We start from the raw sequence: 20,583 nt of genomic DNA, 5'->3' as shown, positions 1-20,583 counted from the left end.
CTGACACGACACTACTATTGGTTACAAAATTGATTGAATTTGTTTTGTGTGAGTTGAGATGTGATGAGATTTAATTTTTTTCTTCTCAAACCTTAAATTAAGAGAAAATAGGCTTCATGCTCAAAAATAAACCTGTTTATTTAAAAGTGGTACAAAATAGTGCATGTGCATTCTCCTTTAGCAGAATAATTCAAAATCGGTGTTTTTATTTACACAAGGTCCAGACATATGAGAAAAGTGAGCACATTCTGGCCTTTATGAGGAATGATATGTACAAAACAGACAGAAGAATGGTTGACTTTAGCAGACAGCAGCTCCCAGAGCGGAGAAACCAGTCCAGCATAGTGCTTCAGCTGGATTAAACATCACAGCGGCTCTCCCTGGGTAGCAGGCAGCTGCAGCTGGAAGCATCACTGGGATAGATGGGAAATAGAGTTCTGAACAAAGAGCCAGCTATTTCACATTTTGGATGGCTGGAGGATGCCTCCTGGAGAGAGAAAAAGAGTTTTGCGAATAAAGATGAGGAAATAATGATGATGGAGACAGCAGAGGTTTAAGAGTCTTAGTGGAGAACTTGAAAAATTGGATGTGTAAGTTATGCTCATCCAATCATGGGGTGCCATGAGGTTGGGTTCACAGCAGCTACTCAGCCACAAATTTCCATGCATTTTAAAAAAAAAAACCTTTGTCAATGTTTTCACATTTGTCACATATTTCATGATTTGTCAGAAAGTTTTGTAATGATTGGATGAATAATGGGAGAAAAAAAACTTCAAGAAGTTCCCTCGTTCTCAATGTTACTTATAGACAAGAAGCTTGAGTAAGAAAAAGAGGCGTAAGGTTGGACGGAAAGATTCAGGAAAGGAATACGGTGAGCGGGAAAGAACCTAAAGAACCATTGGAGAGCACAGAGGAAATGAGCCAGGGAGAAAAAGGAGAGAGGAGCCAAAAGTAGGGGAGGAACCAGTGAAAGATGAGAAGCGAAGAAATGTACAAGAAAAGAAGGGGGGAAAAGGAAAAATAACAGTTATTGCAGGAAACCAGGGAAGGCAGTAAAACAAACATTCACTATGAGAAAAGGAAGGGGGGGGCATGAAGGACAGAGAGGAAGATGGATTGACAGAGGCTCCAGCCTGTTGTCTCTGGCTTCACCAGTGAGCTGCACAGACTGAAGTTCTGTCTACTGATGCTGATGGGAAAGAGAACACGAGAAACACATTTTCCAGCAGACCCCCACCCATCTCAAATTTCAGCTACCTCCACCTCAGTGTCTCTGCAGTGTAAGGCTGCACTGTGCCTATGTGATTGTGTGTCGTATATGTATGTCAATGCATATACGACACACAATCACCAGTCAGACTACACGAGTCACCTTGGGACAGGTGGTGGAGCGCGTCTGGGTTGGTTTGTGTGAAGGCCCCCCCTGCTCAGGCGGGCAGTAGCTTTACTCTGAGAGGACCCTCGAGGGACAGATGGTGCGTGGTTACACACCGCCGTCTTGCCTACGGTCACTGAGTTTGCAGAGATGGTTCGCCTGGACGATAAAGAGAACAATAAGTGACGGGTTGAAGTACCCCATTTTGTCTTCTACGTGCATTTGAGCATCACTGGGGTAACCTGGAGGGCTCCACCCCGGAGGTGTCCACAGGTAGGGTCACCGGGGTGCTGCAGGTGGAGGTGGAGATCGTTCCGATGACAGCGAGGGCGTCAGTCAGGGCAGCGTGTTTGCGGAACACTTCCTCTCGGTGCTGCCGGTGCTCTGGTGACTCATCCATCAGTGCCGAGGATTCTCCCAGAGCGTAGAGCTGGGCCAGGAGCTCCGATTTAATGAACTCCTTCACCTACACAAAGAAATTACAAACAGCTGCCCCAAGTCAAAACGGTAGAATATGTTCAGTGACATTTTACTCTGCCTTCTTATGGGGTAATCTTTTTTGGAATATGTAGTTAATTGACGTACAACAGAGTAGGCAGTACGGTATGTTTTCTTCTTACTTGGCTGTGACAGAGCATGTGGATGGAAACCTTAACAGAAGACAGTGAAATATATATTTTAAATAGCTTACACTTTTGATCATAAGGTGCATAATAGTCTTTGGCATGGAGTCTTTGACGGTCTTATAGATGATGCACATGTAGGAGTCAACCAGGCTACGAATGGTTTCCACCTGTCGCTCTAGCTGGGGATCTCTGAGGTTTTCGGAAGCTCCATTTCCATGCTCATCCACCTGGGACAAACAAGACGGAGCTGGGAGACATTGCAACAGCTCTGACTGTCCCCATTTCAACTCAGGACAGAACGTACTGCAGCGACTACTGAGGCGACACAGCTGGTAATTCAATGCTAACGCAGATGCTCAGAGTAATAAAGATCAGGCCTATATGTGTTTCCATATCTCTTAATCTATTCTAAACTTGTGACAAGAAAAAGTATAGAGCCAGTACAATAGGAACAGGGAGAGCAGAATAGTGGGATCACAAAAGAGGGGAGATTAGGAGTGGGCAGAAGAAAGAAAAAGGGGGAGTGGGTGAGGGATGAGGAACTGCTGATTAGAAACAGACTACAACACATACACATACACACATATTGGAGTGACATCATGGGCCAAGAATGCTGCACTGAGGAGCCAACGACAGAGTGAGATGGAAGGGGTGGGGGACTTGCTTTTTCATTTTGGCAGGGCGAAGAGATGGGGGAACAGGGAGAGAGGGGTGAAGGGCTACGGCCAGAATTTGAGGTTAGCGTACGCTAGGAACAATGTCAAGGTGAGACACAGGTGCAGCTCATCGCTATCAGTCAGGGCGTAATGTGGCAGAATTAAGGGTCCGAGTACTAACGGTGACTTTCTCAGGGTAGACACCAGCTTGTAGCAGAGAAGCCTTCCAGCTGTCCAGCTCCTCCTGAGTGTTACAGGCCAACTCCAGGGACTTGTAGTCCTTATACACATTCCTGAAAATGCAGAGCAATACTGTCAGACATCAGTAACAGCTCTATACTGCTCTTTTCACTGCAGAAAGTACTAAACATATAACATAATACTATTGATCTTGAGTAAATGTATCTATTGTGTGGAGACTGACATGTTAGTTAGCTTTTTCATGTCATAAAATACTGCAAGTCAAAATCATACACTATTAATAATGCTAGATGCTGAATGACCTAATATAATGACCACCATCCAAAATAGGAACCTTGATCATTTAATTTTAATGATATGGGTTCTAACAATGGGTGGGATGATTTCAGCTGAGCAAAAATATTTTCACATTGACTCCTCTTTCTTTACTACGTTCACTTCCAGTACGAAACAAGCCTCGCTCCACGTCTTGTGGGGAGAAAGAGGAGTCCCTGCTAGACCTGCAAAATGTTTGTCTAGAAGCTGCATCACTGTGAGAGGATGGAAATCAGCTAAATTGCGCAGTTTTCAAGAGGGCATTAAGAAATTACCAACATTACATACTTAATGTAGATGTTATCATTTCTAAACACCCTATTTCCACTCAGTGTTTTACAAACTTTCTACACAAAGGGAGTATTTTTGAAACTGCGTTAGTTTTGTTCCATTTGAATCAAATGTTTTTCTTGCCATTGAAGTGACAACATAACAAACTGGAATGTCAGCTTGTTTAGGATTTTCAATACATAAGAAACTCATCTGTATCTTAAACCTGACTCATGGACGAGCTTTTTTAACTTCTTGTGTTGACATAAAATAGAAATTCAACTATATCTTTGTGTTGTCCATTGCAAAGACCTCACAAGGCTGTAAATGAAAGTGACACTAATGCTAAATTTTGTTGTCCAAACTTTGGATTTTCATCACTTGGTTGACTTGGTATGATTGGGTTTCTGGAGATTAACGATTAATAGATGTTACTTGTGGGTAAAACAGAAGACTAAAATATGGCTTAAATAAAAGTACTGACTATATAATTGTAACATTGTTTTCCATGTTGAACCACCAGCTGTATTTAAGTTGTGCTCTAGCTGACCTGAGTCCCATTCCTGCAGGTTGTGTAAACGACTTAAGTCAGGTTGAACACAGGTCATTGCATTTTGTTTAAAAAGTGCCCCTGTATTGATCCCAATATGGGATCAATGTACATTGAACATAGGTGCTTGATGGAAAACAGAGTCAAAAATAACAGTTTAAAGCATGTCTCCACAAATGAGTTGTGCTCGGTCTTTCTCATGGGGTTCTTTCCTCCCTGCTCCTCTCCCCCCTGCTCTAGTCTGAGTGTCTGGGTGTGTCTCGTCCTGATCATGCTGGCTGGCGGCTACACGCCACCAATCCACACGTAAGTCATGCAGGATTCATCCGGGTCTCATCCTCCACAGTTCTCAAGATTGTTCCAGCTCCAGCGTTATCTCTCATGTTCAGGCACAGGTTGGGTCTTTGGGTCTTGTAGAAACTTGGGGGATCTCAAACTGCCAGCCTTCCCTGTGTCACTCTACTCAGCCTCAGAACTACCGGCCTGCCTTCAACTTCAGTCTTTGCTTCCTCCAAAGCTGCATGAACTACAATAAAAGTTAAAACTTACTCTTGAATCTGTGTCTCAGTTTTGTGTCCAAACACTAAACCTTAGCAAAATTCTGTGTTTGACACAATCTCCCAAACCAATAAAGATGATGGAGATAAGGGGATAAATTACCCTTATCTTCTTCCTATATTGTCTCAATGGTATTCATCTCCTGGCTCATTTTCCCCTCCATTATTCTTCACACTTCCCTCTTCACACTATCAAACCATCTCTTTACTTTGGCATTAAAGGCAGCAGAGCAAAGTAAGTAACAAGCAAACAGATCTGGAGCAGGCTGTGGCCCATCTGTGAGGCATTTTCTTTAATCACTTGGTTGTTTCTTTCTTTCTATTGTTGTTCCCTTCTCACATTCAAAACACACAGCCATTGACCTCAAATATGTGAAAGATTTGTACGTGTGAGAATGAGATAGATTGCGGCAACACAGTTTTAGAAAGAAAGTTGGAGAAATAGCCTCAGTTTGTGTGGCTGGGCAAGGACGGGGAGGCTAATAAGTCAGGGTGTGGTGGCTAACAGACGGGGAGCAAAGCCAACAATGACAATACTGGAATGCTATTACATTAAGACCAGGACACTAACATTGGTATACACCAGAGAGAACACATTAAAATCGTTCTGTAAGCTGATTGATCACAGACATCAACGTGGGGTTTTTTTTTGGGTTTTTTTCTGGCCGTTTTGCCATCGTCTCCTCCGCTCAAGGCCAGAAAGAGTTCTTTCAGTCATTCTGAGGAATCTCTGCACAGAGACTGCTTTAGATTTGAAGAGTTTCCTGAGGTTTTTGATTACTCTCAGACAGGGACAAAACCATTGCACTCTGAGTCTGACACACACACACACACACACACACACACACACACAGAGCTAACACAGAGGGAGAAACAGTGTGAGTGAGGGCGCAGGAAAGGAGAAGGGGGGGTGCCATAGGATAGATTTTGACACATTCCTGGCCAATGGCTCTGATATTCTTTCTTTCTCTTCTCAACCCTTCCAATTCGTCTTTCTCCCTCCTTTTTGTGGTGAGTCAAGCAATTCTTTCCAAACAAGAGCAGCTTCATCTCTGATCCAAGCTTTCTGGCTTTGATTAGTTGCTTAATGAGCCTGCCATTGGTATGCTGCGGTCTCCAAATACACACACACACACACACACACACACACACACACACACACACACACACACACACACACACACACACACACACACACACACACACACACACACACTCACACACACACACACACACACACACACACAAAACACACACACACACAGTTTGTGTGACTGAACGCAGGATAGCACAGAATTATAAACAAAGCCCACATGCTCTGGTAGAACCAGCCAGGCTTCGGGTCAGCTATGGCTCCCAAACACACACCATTTCTCTTCTGCTCACTCTTTGTCTTTCAGTCCTCCTCAATCTGTTTCAGGCACACAAAAACCTATCAAACCCAAACCCAGCCCCGGGCTTCTGTACTTTGAGGTAAAAACAAAAAACAGACGCTGCAGAATCAGTTGGATATCCTTTTTAGTTCCGGTGGCAAAGTTGAACAGAAGAGGTCACAAGAAAGGCAAACTGCCATTCTGACACCCCCCCCCATTTCTCCTCTGTCCACCCTTATGAAATATCACAATAAGTTCAGCAAGCAGGTGACAAGAACAGAACTCCCTTTTATGACTCACATACGTTCACACAGGCCTGTGATCACACACACACAAACCTTGATTCTGTGTTGAAGATAGCAAAGACATATTTAGTGGACATGAATCCCTTCTCCACATCTTTGAACTTTAAGTCGTCCAGAGAAAGCATGTACTTCTTCTCCTTCTCCTGAAAGAGACAAAATACAGAGAGATAAAGTCTGACAGAGGTATGTGTCATAAAATATGACATCACAGAGAGGCAATACAGGTGTTGATAGTAAAAAAAAAAACAGCAGAGGTTGTAGACGGTCTACTCGCATTGGATTTGGCTGAAGTAGTTGGTATGTCTGGTAGTAAATACTCTTCTGTTGGAGCTTAGATAAGAAAGAGGAGCAGAGGGACGTGAATTGTAGAAGGAAAAATGTTGGGAGATGTGGAACAGATGATGTCTCTGCATGTTATACTGATTCACATTAACTACTTATTTAAAAATGAAGCGGAGCTGGATGGGGAGCATGGGAGAAGGGATTGAGATGCCATAGGGCTATAGTCTCTCATCACTGCAGGGACTTATGAATGACAGAGAACAGTTGGAGGAGTGGGGCGGCCAGAGTGAGGAGATCCAGACAGCATGGAGGCAGGGTACAGAAAGCTGAAGCTAGGGAGGGAGGGAATGAGAGGAGTATGAAAAAAGGAGGGAGAGCGGCCGGTACACATGTGAAAGTCATTACTCAGACTCAAGCTTTAACACAACATTTCTCCTAAAATGAAGCCCTTCCCCCTCTTCTCTCTTTCCCCAACCAGATCCCTGTTTGTAACCTTTGAGAAGGGTGCTTCCAGACTAGTTTGGAATATAAATAGCGATGGTTGAGGTAAACACAACTCCAACAGAACTGCAGATTGCCTGCCAAATATGATGCCCTAAAAATGTTCGAGTGTGCCCATCCACACACGGTATAAGAGATGTGAGTGTGCTGGTCATGCTTTTTGGTCTTCCCTCTCTCAGTGCTCCCCTGAACCCTATGACTCTCTTTCTTCGTTCCTCTTTCCTTTTTCCAAAGGGGCCCACTTCCTGTAACTGAGGCTGAAAAAAATGACAGAACGCGATTGGCGCTCATACAGCAACATCTGGGATCGCTTTGGAAGGAGGGGGGAGGAGACTGGGGAGAATATAGGGTGCTCTGATGGGGTAGAAATAGAAAGTACAGATGAGGAAGAGAGAAAGAGGAGGGATAGAGGTGGACAGAGAGATAGCGGGAGGTGGATTTTGTTAGAGTAGAAGAGGAAGGTTTGAGGAGCATAGAGAGCAGGAGAGAATGTGCGGGAGAAGTGGGGAGAAATTGCAGACCACTCCAAAGTTGATTCCCCAAGGGTCCCATCAACCCATATATGGCTGCTAAGTTCCTCCCTAACTCTCTTTCCTTCTCTCACTCCCCAAATTTCCTTACGCCTTCCCCGAGTGAACAGGCAGATCCCTAGCTGAATGAGTGAATGTGCCACGTCAAGACTGGATACTACTCCGGGACAGAGCCCTATGGACACTCAACTAAAGGCAAACCAAAAGTCTCTGGAGGAGATAGGAGTGGATGTCCGATGTGTGTCGGAGAACCCTTACCATGCAATCCAACGCTGAGACAGGATAAGAAAGAAGAGAAAACAAGAGGAAACCTTTTCCCGACTCTCCGTTATGAAGCTGGACTGCTAGCAAACAACCAGTAGGAGAAGCCGAAGTTCAACAGAAAGTGAAAAAAAGCGTCCTGCTCCGTCATCCCAGTGTTCAGACTACCTGTTCAGGATTTTACTGGTGTACAGTAGTCTGCACATTGGTTAGACTGTGCAAGGAAGTGCCTCTGCATTAAGACCAAGGACGACATGAAAACCTGTACATACTCTAAGTGTGTCTCGGGGTTGATATTCTGTGATATTTATTGTCTGAATGGGTGTAAATACTTTTAAAGGTGCATACAATATCAGCAGCTTGCAACTCTTCAAAATGCACTCAATGAGTCTTTATTAAGCACGATGATACTGTGATGCTGTGTAGCATTTAGGACATTAACTGTACTTCTTATCGACAAGTGATACATACATTCAGACAGTGACGTCTACATGACACACACTCACCAGAAGCTGTGACTAGTTAATGAAAAGCTACACACTAGCTCATTAATGGACTAACTTGGCTAAGTAACTTCTTCAACATGCATCCTTTGTAGGGCAACATAATTTTTTCATGATGACTCTCTTTGGATATTTTGAGCGTCTGCATGTGAATCTGTGCGACAACAAGGAAATTCTTGGATTCTTAAACATCATGGCATGGATTTGCATGTGTGTGTGTGTGTGTGTGTGTGTGTGTGTGTGTGTGTGTGTGTGTATGCATGTGTGTGTATGCGTGCGTGTGTGCGTGTGCTATATTCCCAGCAGTGTCAGGGTGGTCGTGGAGCATCATACATCAGGGCTGCTCTGTCTAAAGCTGTGTCTCGTCTACCTATAGACTAATGGATTTGAGATTTGGAACAGGCCTCACACACATACACACAGAAAGAGACAGTCTAGATTAAGTGTATAGGCATGAGCCATCTGTTTTTCTTCAAACTGCCTGGTGGAGCCTTGGCAATTGAGGGGTGAAGGAATGTGTGTCTGCTCAGTGTGCTGTGTAGATTAAACTCTGACCTATTATTCTGCACTCTCAGCTTGGGGTCAGTATGAAGGTACAACTGTTGTGGCGCATCGAAACGAGATGTACCAAATGGGTTTAAAGTTACTAAAATGTTGAGGGTCTAAGAAGCACAGGGATGGAGACAAGAGTTTGGGAAGAGTTGGGGGTGGGGGGTGGGGGTTGTGAGAGCGATTGTGGAGGAGGTGAGAGAGGGGGAGTCAAAAGGCGAGGTTTGCAGTGTAGAAACAGCCATGTGGGATTTCTCTGGGCAGATCTTGGAAGCTGGTGTTTGGACAAAGGTTCAGATTTTCCAGCCAGGAATGTGCATAGTCCCAACGAGACTGCCAACCACAGAAAGGGGGGAGAGAGAGAGAAAGAGAGTGAGATTGATAGAGAGAGGGAGAAAAGGGAAGAGGAAAAGAAAGAGAGAGAATAAAAGAAATGTCTGTGAAGGGGAGAGTGAGAGCGGGAACTTCAGGAGAGGGGAAGCAGATGTTTGACTGGTGGGAGGATGTGCACATACAGCGTATCAGACCACTCACACTCAGGCCTTCCAAACAAAGCTGATAAACCTTTAATGTAGTGAGAAGGTGTAAGGATCAAACAAAAGCTTATCACATTTAAATGTAATTAAAAGGCGGTTCTTGTGGAATTATATAACGTGTTCCATTGTTTCATTCACAGACAGCTTAAGTCTGTCGTTCTACTGTGGCCGGCTGATATGTTTGCCTGGTCTTGGTGTTATTTGTTGCGGATGTGCTGAGTTTGTGTGCTTGTCTGAGTTGATTTGTAAACCTATAACACTGCGTGTGCAACAGGCATGCCTAAGGCTGTGTCTAGGAACACAGTGTTCAAGCAATCCGCTGTTTATCTGAAAAGTGGCTGTGTCTGTTTGAGTGACTGTATATTTTTCTCTACAATTTGCATGTCAGTTTGTTTACATCAGACTCCACATGTGTACAGCATACTGTATATACAAGCGTGTCATACTGAGTGTGTGTGTGTGTGTGTGTGTGTGTGTGTGTGTGTGTGTGTGCGTGTGTGCATGCGTGCGTGTGTGTGTGTGCATGTGTGTGCAGGTTTGTGTGTCTGTAACTTAGTTTGGCTTGGGGCAGCTCCAGCTGTGTCAGAGTGAGCCGTCCAAATGCCTAAACTCCCAGAAGAGGAAGAAAAGGGGGAGTAAGGGGAAGAGTGAGCAGAGAGCGGGATGAATGGGGCGGGGGGCTGTTGGAGGAATGAATAGGGGATAAAGGAGCTCAGTAGCAGGTCCAGGTGGCAGGAGAGAAAAGCAAAGGAAAAAGCGTCACCAGATGAAGAGACAGGGCTTAAGATGCTCTTTTAGCTACGGTATCGTGTGTCACTAGGCATCCATGAAGTGTCTGTCTGCTGGTCTTTGACTGATTTTAATGTGGATACCAAGAAAAATGTACTTATAAAAACATTCTAAACACACTTCTGCAACCAGCCATTCAATAATGTCAAACAACAAGTCAATTTCATCGACAATGGCATCAAGAGCGTTTTCATCTGGATGCAAGTATTTTTAGTTACTTTTCTGTATTCATGTACAAATTTGTGATGTCATTTCCTGTATTCTTCCCTCCCTTCTTCCCATGGCATAAACTGTGACATGAAGAGACTGTTGTGGTGTGTCTGCCTGTCTACACTTGCTGTGCAGACCTTCTGCTCCTGTACAGCAGGCACAGACAGGCAGACAGATGGCAGCCCCACTGACATCAGAACAGACAGTCACTAGCTCTCCTCACTGACTGAAGGGATCAGGAGGGCCTTTACTACAACAGCATTCTCAAGAAAAGAAACAACATGCTGTTTCAAGTTCAGATAGGGTTTAATAAACTTCTGACTTCAAAGAACTGATGTGTTTTGACTTCCTTCATTCATTACTTGTCACATCTATATGTGCCTCAAAGCCAAAATACACTAGTGTTGTCTGTGCTTAAATGCCTCACCTCATCATCCTTGAACCACGACAGGCTCTCTGCAGTGAGAATAAACCAATATTCTCTTGCTCCACCCTTCATGATCCTAATGTTGTTGATGGTCAGCCAGCCTTTGCGTACAACCTGCACAAATTACATCAGTAAAGAGCTCAGTTACAAGGACTGGCTGGATCTTTGGAATTCAGAGGATATGTTTTTGGAAAAATAGATAGTAGAGTATGTAGTAAGGCTTTCTCCTGTGAAAATGTGAAACATAGTTCACATAATGAGAGCGAAACTTCCAGCTGAAAATTAAAGAAAACGTCAGAAATAGTTGACAGGGGCAGGAAGATTTTTTTTAAGCTTAGATCTCTGATAGACTGCAGTGATTGAACAATCACCAAATATTTCACAGAACACAAACGGACATAAATGAGAAAACAGAAGACCACAATGCACAAGTGAGAAAAAGCAAGTATGGAAAAAGATATAGTCATAAACAGAAACATATCCAGTCAAGAAAGCAGTGAGTGAGTGGATTGGTCTCCTACTATTAGACTTGAAAGAGGGGTCACACCCTGGGGAAAACAGGAGACAAACAGGTCAAATTAGAATGACATACTTTCATTATAATATTCAGACTCCTTCTGCGATGACAATAATATTGATCATTAACTGTGGTTTAAATGTTTAAAAGCTAATTAATGACGATTAATGGACAGCATGAGGGACAGTGAAATCACATAACAAAAAAATAAATAAATACTAAAATTAAAGAATGGTGTCCAAGGAGACAGATGCCATCAAACTGGAAAAACTGAAAGGGCCCCTACGGAGCATGCGTGAGATTCCACTGAATCTTGTCCTGTGTTTGTTCAGAGATGTAGATAGACCCTGCCCCGTTACGTACAGACATACAAAAGGACAAGGGTAACCCCGTATGCCCCCGCTGGCAGGGGCATAAAAAGCTAAATGAAAGAGGGATGGAAAGAATTTTGTTTATAACAACGCATACAGAAATGTTCTGCTGCAGTGAAAAAATGTAAGCAAAGAATTTTTGAGTATTCACTAGCAGATATCATTATGTAAGACATCGAACAGTCAAACACAAGTATATATTAACACTATAATTTTGTTTGGTTAAATATGACCAAAATGATTCTAAATTAAGTTTGAAAAACAATGACCAATGTCTCAATGTCTTACTGCACTTTGTTAATCTGCTCTTTTTAAATTACCAGGAATACACAAAAACTACTCAACCAATTTCAACAAATAAAATGGGAGTGGCTGCACGTGTCATCAAATAATGCAGTGGATCAAAGGTAGACATGGAATTTTTCCAGATTTACCCCTAATATGTAAAACTGAAAAATTTTCTATAGATTTTGAGTATAATTACATCAAGGTTCAGACAGGTTGAAACATGTGTAGAATTGTTTGCCCTTGGTTGAGGTATGTGTGCGCTCTAAACACCTAGTTACATTTCTAAAAGTTTCACCTGATTTCCTGCAATCCCTACAACAAGCTTCTTGTTTTGGTTGAACGCCTGCTGGACACTGGAACAAAGGAAGAGTTCGTACTATTTTACTCTTTTAAAATATACTCCAAGAAATTACATTACAATTGACCATATTTTATAGTTTAAAGCACATGAGGTTACTCACGTAGTGAAGCCAACAAAATCTTCATGTTTCGTGTTTATGTAGGCAAGCTGTATGTCAATGAGCAACAAAACCTGAAGAGGGCAAACATACCGACACATTAACTAAAGAAGCACACTTACTAATGTAAAACCAACTATGTGAGAATCACCTGGTCCCTGCATATACTCTCTTGCCGCTGTATCTCAGCAGTTACAATTCTCTCTGTCTCGTTGTGCAGTTTTGGAAAGGAACTGAGCTATACAAGAGAAAAGAGTGTAGAGGTTTGAAAAAGAATGCTCTGGCCACACATGCAGTGACACATACACCGCATTGCAGAAATGCATGATAGTCACTCATGTATACCTTGCTAATACACCGGTACAAAGTGGTCATTAGTTCTTGACTGACCATGTCAATAAATTTAATACACGGATCTTTTAAATTTGTTATCTGTTTCTTCACTATGGCTTCAAAAGCCAAGTCAGGAGTGAAAAGACCTGTCCTGTAAAAAAATACAAAAAAGTACATCAGTATAACAGAAAATTATCCACGCCATCAAAACATCTGACACTTAGGGTAAAGTCCGACCAATCTACTACACCTGACACCATGAATGTTTCTGATTGCATAGTTGATCTCCTGCCGTAGTTTCGTCTCATCAGACTCGATCTGAGGACAAACACAAGCGTCAGAGTTAAGCACTAGCACAGACAAACAATATCCTCTGGAAAAAACCCTTCACATTCTCAAACACTAACAAAAACACATAAAGAAGTGAGCAGAACCTTAATCAATTCTTTGGGGAAGCGCTCATGGAAGATTTTGTTGATTCGAGCCCCTCCTGACAGGCAAGTGGTGTCTACGTTCTCACCTGAGCCTTCAATTAACTCCGTAAAGTCAGAAGCTAAGGAATTAACTGACCTGGACGAAAAAAGAATACTGACATAAATCATTTAAAATATAATCAATATGTATACAGTATATACACACACACACACAGAATGATTGACTGACTGGAGAAGTATCTTAGTCCTGCGTGTCGGGTTATCAGGACTACTCTGTCTGTGCTCTTCAGCCTGTTTGCTCACAGCAGAAAGCTGGCTCTGGAGGTGGTTGCGGAAGGCTGGCAAACTGTCCCGAATGTGGTTTGTCAGTTGCTACAAACAAAGAAAACTTGTAAAAATACATAAACATGAGGTTTTTTTTCTCTATGTCCATGTGTATGGTTTTGTATATCATTTACTTGGTTAAGAATTCTTTGTAAATACGGAGTGCCCAATCTTTCAGCCATGTGTTTGTATGCTGGATGGGTCAGGAAGAACTTCTGCTCTGCAAGCAAAGCTGCTTTAATATCCTTTTTCCCATCAATGTCCTTCTGGCTTCGGTTCACCACCCCAATGTAACCTGGAGAGGGGAAGAAGAGATGAGACCGAAAATGAGGAGCATTTAATCATGACAAGGAAGACAATGTGCAACAGGAGGAAGGAAATCTAGGACTCTGATGTGAGACAGAATTGATTTACACATTTTGACATGTTCTTGAGAACTCATCACAGCTAGATGTTTTCTCAAGTAAGACTGTAGTGCACAAGCAAGGAAAAAAGACGTCTCTATAACAGCAGCGCATGTGGTAAAAATCAAAAGTGTTTCGTCACAAAATAGATGTAATAGCACCATGTCTAATGCTTCAGCTCTATCCTGTTGGTAGTGTGGTGAATTCACTGGGCTTCCATGGCAAATTCATTAACCCTGTAGAGGAAGTGTGAAGGTACCAGCACCTGCTACAGACACACTATGTTAATAATACTTAATATCATATCTGTAAAACAGTAAAAACCACTGGGATTATAAAGTGAATGAAAATACAGAGAAATAAACAGAGAGAAAATGACCAAAGCATATTAGAAAAAAAAAGTCAGACAAAACAGAATCATAACAGAATCAGCTTGACCAAGACATTAAATGGATGCTTTGTAGCTACAGTGCATTACATCTGTGGCTCAACACACAAAAGCAGATATGCATACAAACACAAAACCGACACAATTAAAAAGCACACCTCTGCGAAGGGGATGCAACCTGTTCTCCAGTATTTCTCTGGCATCTGTTCCTTTATCCATCAGGTCCAGTTTAGTAATGACACCAATTGTGCGTAGGCCTGAAAAGCAGATTAATAAAAAATGTTAAAGCCTTCATTTGTATTTAAAAAATGATCACACAACAACACTAAAATCTAGACAAAAACATTTTCCTGGTTACTGCATCATACTGAAGACATCAGTATAGCTATATACCCTGGATATATTAAATCCCTGGCAAAGTTCAGCACAAATTACAGTACTTTCTTACCCTGTGGATCAACATCTTTGGCCAGTTTTAGTGCATCAGAGTTGGCAAGGTCAGTATTGGCTGGTGTGACAGCCAGAATAAGACAGTTTGCTTTGCAAATGTACTGCATGATCATGTCTCGTATTTGGTACTCTATATCTGCTGGTTGGTCACCTACAGGCACTTTGGTGATACCAGGTAGGTCCACAAGTGTCAGGTTCAACACTGCAAGCACACAAATACACACACACACACACACACATACATACATACACGCACACACACATGAGAAGTGCATAAATGAATACACTTCCATAAATCACACATCAGTGGAGGGACATGTCATGTGGAGCACACACAAATACACGCTGTTACCGTGTGGTGAATGGATCCGTAGGTTGATCGGGACAGGAGAGATACATTTATTGGATCCTGTGAGTCTTTGCGTCTCTGCCTCGATCTCCTTGCGGATCTCATTAAAGTCTTTAAACTTCTTTCTGCTACAGTGGAAAAATTCGCCGTACTCTGAATGGAAGAAAACAGCAGAACAATTATGAATTTGTAATGTTACCATAATGTGCAACATTTTATCCGTTAACTGATAAAGAATAAAGACAAATATATAAATGTGATTTCGCCAGGTCAAATTTGTCTGGAAGTTTAATTTTGTAGCAAGTTCATAAATTCAGTTGGGAGTGACTTTCATAGGCCCAATTAGGTACTCCATAAAACCCCAACAAAGTACAATGTGATAAATTTCCAAAACTCCCAGTCATGAAATTCAACTGAAATCAAAGCACATAAAAAACATTTGCATAAAATACATTTGCAAACTGTTGTATTTTCAAATACAACAGTTTGTTTAATTCCAAATGCTTATTGACAAAAGAAAAGAAAGTGACCTAACCTGATGAAAACAACCCTGCCCCAACCCTTTTTAAATGTTTTACAGACAACTTAATGATGAGCCCATGTTTTTACAAAACAAATGCATTCTGTTTTTTGTATGTATTTTTCATAATGTCTTACCTTTTTGCATTTAGGAATCTATGCAAAAAGAAGGTATCTGATTCTTTCACTACAGCAAAAATACAGTTCTGGCCTTAAAATGTGGAAAACTTACTTTTCCTTATGTGAGTGAACATACCGCCATCTGGTGGGAACTTGTAAATATAAGCTAAGATTCTGAGTACAGATGTGTCTTACCACCAGCATTACAGTGAAGCAGTTGGAGGATTAAAGGTCTGCGAGTTACAATTCCTGAACCCCTTGGAAGGAAGTCTCTGTGGGAGAGGAAAGACTGAATTGGAGAAAGATGTAAACACACACACATACACACACACAATTAGACTCTTAGTGCCTTTCTTGTAAGAGGATTGGACTCATCAGAATCATTGTTTATTTTTATTAAACTCGTTTGAATTTAATCAAAAAAGTTAAAATGTAAAGATGTATCACCAGCAAATTAAAAAGAAATAGTACAATAAAACAAAATATTAATTGATTAATAATAAAATATTTCACTGCTGGTTAATTTGGAAGATAAGGGAATAATTTTGGAAGGTAAAGGTAAGATAAGGGAAACATTTACCTTTTGACAAGCCCCAAGCTTGAAGCAGATTTATCATAAATATAAAGCAACACAATGTACACAGGATAAAAATAAACCTCTTCTCTATTAAATCAGATTCAGGAAGTTTGTTTTTCCGCATCCTGTCTCACATGAAAAAGCTGGCACAGTCCCTGACTGAAGGGGTGTCATAACATAGTCATAGCCAAGACAAAGAAGTAATGCATGTAATAAAAATCAATTCACACTCAGGAAGCAAGATTTAACATTCATTACACACATTCCAACCTGGGTGGCCCACCCCTGTGCACAATACACAGAGTTCCACTGTCTTGAATCCAGGAAACTACTGATTCACTCACAAGCATTCTTTTCTGACAGGATGAAGTGCTTTGGTTGTCGGTCAGAAACTGAAATCTCTTTTTAACTGTATGTAGAAAACATGTTCTCCATGAGCAGGATGCAGCGCTTTCATCTGTTTAAGGACAGAAGCTGATATATGGTTAACTCCAGGACCTGCAATTAAATTCCTGCTGGTAGCGTCATGTTCATCTCCCCTCCTGTCCTTCATCAACACCCGGGCCTCTGATAAGCTGCTCCTCTGACTGCAGTTACATGGACCCCAGCGCCTCCTGCATTCACCCCTTCACACCACAAACCCAAAGCACATCACAAGTGCTGGATGGAGACTGACATGGAAAAACTGATTCCATACAATTCAGCAGAGCACTGCATAATTACACATCTCAAAGAAACACGAGTTTAATAAAAAATGAATCATGATTCTGATGAGTCCAATCATCTTACAAGAAATACATTAGGAGTCTAATATTCACCAGTGATATCTTGTGCATATTTGAGTCTTTGAACAATAAATGGTCGCCTGGTTGTGAAATGTGTTGGTAAGCGTTTATTCCCACTGGTCTTCTCCTGGATGCTAAAGCTTCTGAATTCCACAATGAACCCCGTTCCTCCAGGTGTCTCTGGACTTACCTGCCCACGAAGCTCTCCAGCACGGAGCTCTTGCCCGTGCTCTGGCCGCCCACCACAGCGATCTGCGGCAGCCGGAGGCTGCAGTCGTGTCCCGCGGTGCTCAGGGCGTCTTGCAGGCGGTTGACCAGCGGGATCAGCTCCTCCATCCCGCGGTTGCCCATCGCAACGGAACAGCCCGGCACCTTCCAATACTGCCTCACCCCAGCTCTAAGCTACGTCAGTCGATTGTTAATCACTAACAAGTTCGATCTTGTCATTAATTAATACAAAAAAACAAACAAAACAAATAAAATGCAGCTATAGAGTCAGTCGGTGGGTGTGGGCTGTTGGACTGGGAGACTGCAGCTCGTCATTAACGTGTCTTTACACGTCTGTGTGTCTGCTAGCGACGACTGTGTCCAGGGTTGTACTTACAAAGTTTTGCTGTGGACCCGTTATAATTAGTCGTTTAGGACATTTTTTTTCTACTTCTGAAACACTGAAAGGTCGCAGCGTGTCGTTTCCTTCAAACTCCGGAGCCAGCGGTGGAGCTAGCAGCCGCTAGCTGCGCTGAGTTGGGTCCTGAAACGGGAGGAAAAACTTCTATTGACAGCTAACGGGCACGTTTTCTGCGCATGCGCGAAATATTCGGCAATCCTGAAGACGGACAAACATTTTGGACAATTATTAAAGAACCCTGATTTCAAATTTAACAAAAACATGCCAGAAGTCAGTGTTGTAGCCCACAGATATTTAAAATGTCACATCCAGCGAGGGTAGGGCTCTGCTGCAGTCGCATAAACAGTGAAACTAGAGCCGCAGCGGAGACTGTAAATAACACGCCTGGATTCTTTAGCAATGAGGGCGTGTGCGCCGGGAAGTCAGTGGAAAAACTGAGAGACAATCTGAAGACAACTCTGATTAAAAGGCATTGTTACATTAAAAAGTGATTTTAAAAAGGGATTTAAAAGCATTTTCAGGTATTTCATTATTATTATTATTATTATTATTATTATTATTATTATTATTATTATTATTATTATTATCATTATCATTAATCATGATAATAATAAAATCATACACATTTGATCGAAAAATATATATAAATTCATATATTGTATATATATGATGCGATCAAAAAGTGTATTTATATACACACACACAGACACACACACACACACACACACACACACACTACTTCACATGTGTCAAACTCAAGGCTCGCGGGCCAAATGTGGCCCGCCACATCATTTTATGTGCGAGAGCATAAAAGGTCAGCGTGTCTAAAAATAAATGGGTCTAAGGTATGCTTTGACCAAAAACTACATTTCCCACAATACAGCAATTAAGCCCATTTTAACTTTGACAAAAACGTTTGGATAAAGTTAATGTCCTAACTTGTGCTTGATGTTATTTTTCTTTATTCACTTTAATATTTTGATCCTTGATTGATGGAGTTCTGTGGGTTTCATAAGCTGACAAATTGGAAGGATTTATGTTAAAACAGCAACAAGCAAAAATATTTTTTTGTGTTACTGTAATGTTTGTAAACTTGAATAAGTAATAAATTTAAAGTATTTAACATTATGGAGTAGTCACATTTATTTTACAATACATTGAGTTACATTTATCAGTTACATCTGTCCTTTTGAGGACAGCTATTATGTTGATGTGGCTCCAGGTGAAAATGAGTTTGACACCCCTGGTATACATGATCACAAAACAGGACAAATCCTACTTATGACCTAAAGCAAAATCCAGATAATGAAGTTGTGCTTACTCAAAATAAAACATTTCTGTGTCGGCTGTTTGTTTGTTTTTATGACCGGAACTGAAACACCTCACAACTTCATTTATCCCAGTGGTTCTTAACCTTGTTGGGGGAACCCTGCTGGTTTCAAATGCTCACTCACCGAACCCTTCTTCAGTAAAAAAATAAAATAAAATAAAAAATTCCAAATTTAAGACATAAGTATATGTTTTACTGGTGTATTTAATGAATTGTGCATTAGTGTCACCTTTTTCAAGGAACAAGACCTAGACAGTGCATGAATTCACATGAAATTACCTGCCTTCAAATCAGTGTAACTTCTGCTGTTGTCATTGAGAGACCAGTTCAGATATGTGTGGTTTCACCTTGGCAATGTTACTCTTGTGTCATTTTCACAGCAAAGTCTGTTTCTTTTGTTTTCTATGCAGCTTAAGGAAGTGTTCCTTTATTTTTGCCAGTGCGAGACTAGAGTTATTCAACTTGACATTGCAAATCTGCAGAACACTGACTCCCATCACGTTCTGTTACAGTACATGTAAATTCACGTTGCACATATTCGTCCGACCACTTTGCTCAACATAGTTATTGTGAATTAAAATATTAAGAAAGCAATCACATGACGTAACATCACAATAGGCATAAATCGACTACGAAGTGCAAAATCCCATGTAGCACAGGTAGGCTAATGATGTAGCGTCACGTGATCACCTGCAGCCAGTGATGGCTAAGGGGGCGTGTCATCACAATTGACACGATGTGTCAAACGTACACAGTGATTCGTGTATGTTCGACAAAACACCCGACACGTCGTGCCGAACCCCTGAGACCCACTCACTGAACCCCTAGGGTTCGATCGAACCCTGGTTAGGAACCACTGATTTATCCTCTATGTCTGTGCTGTCTAAATCAATACTCTTGACCCCAAGTTACCAGGAACTTAAACAAAACCAAAAACTTTGTACTTTTATATCTGACATCATGTTTCAATTCCTGTCACTCACTCATTGCATGATGAGAGCGGAGAGAAGTTGAGGTATATCACCAGCAATCAACGAAAAAACAGTCTCCCAATCTCTTTATATTCATAACAGGTAAACACTGCAGTCTGTCAGTCTTAAAAAGTGTTTGATGTAGACATTACCTCATTGGCTGCCAGCCATTTTCAGAACAGAATTCCCTGGACTTTGAAGGTTTGAAACTTTGAATCTTTGAAACTTTGAAAATTTGTTGGATCGTAAGCTGACACAACTCCTCTGTCTCCCTCTGATTCTTCATCCTCTGATCTGTAACTGGATCACAGCTGTTGTTCTGTTTACTGTCAGGACAAAACTACAGTATGTAAACTAATTGCCTTAATTGCCAATTTAAAAGTCATAAAGCTACCTACCTATTTATATTTACAAGGAACGTTATTAACCGGTTCGGGAACTATATTTTTTGTTCTAACCGTCTCAGAAGCATCAGTTCATGGGTGGAACATAAAACCAGAAATGTTATAGTACTGTTTTGT

At 41.6% G+C, this 20,583-nt stretch overlaps 1 protein-coding gene across 4 annotated transcripts; it reads right to left on the bottom strand.

The window, feature by feature from the left end:
- Positions 1-120: 120 nt before the first annotated feature.
- On the bottom strand, positions 121-18,068 carry dnm3a (dynamin 3a). Of its 4 annotated transcripts, none has more exons than XM_068318439.1 (21): positions 17,324-18,063; positions 15,967-16,043; positions 15,136-15,285; positions 14,782-14,985; positions 14,492-14,590; positions 13,676-13,836; positions 13,447-13,589; positions 13,218-13,353; positions 13,034-13,101; positions 12,796-12,934; positions 12,602-12,688; positions 12,454-12,524; positions 12,288-12,345; positions 11,338-11,364; positions 10,817-10,930; positions 6,262-6,371; positions 2,839-2,950; positions 2,067-2,228; positions 1,618-1,841; positions 1,373-1,534; positions 121-487 (listed from the first exon to the last, which is right to left on the bottom strand). In XM_068318439.1, the coding sequence occupies exons 1-21, from the start codon at positions 17,482-17,484 to the stop codon at positions 454-456; spliced, it is 2,499 nt and encodes an 832-aa protein (XP_068174540.1). In that variant the 5' UTR covers positions 17,485-18,063; the 3' UTR covers positions 121-453. The 4 variants fall into 4 exon arrangements, with proteins under 4 accessions (XP_068174540.1, XP_068174538.1, XP_068174539.1 ...); XM_068318437.1 differs by lacking the exon at positions 121-487 and adding an exon at positions 494-887 and having other exon boundaries at positions 17,324-18,068; XM_068318438.1 differs by lacking the exons at positions 121-487; positions 11,338-11,364 and adding an exon at positions 494-887 and having other exon boundaries at positions 17,324-18,068.
- Between the last annotated feature and the right edge of the window lie 2,515 nt (positions 18,069-20,583).

Source organism: Antennarius striatus, chromosome 7 (genome assembly GCF_040054535.1).
Source record: "Antennarius striatus isolate MH-2024 chromosome 7, ASM4005453v1, whole genome shotgun sequence".
Classification (NCBI taxonomy): domain Eukaryota; kingdom Metazoa; phylum Chordata; class Actinopteri; order Lophiiformes; family Antennariidae; genus Antennarius; species Antennarius striatus.
This window is presented reverse-complemented; position numbering and strand designations above follow the sequence as displayed.

What these genes read in the sequence shown, in the direction of transcription:
- dnm3a (XM_068318437.1), bottom strand. Translation starts at nt 17,484, where the DNA reads ATGGGCAACCGCGGGATGGAGGAGCTGATCCCGCTGGTCAACCGCCTG. An exon ending in GTTGCATCCCCTTCGCAGAG is followed by an intron (nt 13,837 to 14,491) that starts GTGTGCTTTTTA and finishes TCCCCTCTCCAG; the next exon opens with GTTACATTGGGGTGGTGAAC. An exon ending in TGTACCGGTGTATTAGCAAG is followed by an intron (nt 12,689 to 12,795) that starts GTATACATGAGT and finishes TCTCTTGTATAG; the next exon opens with CTCAGTTCCTTTCCAAAACT.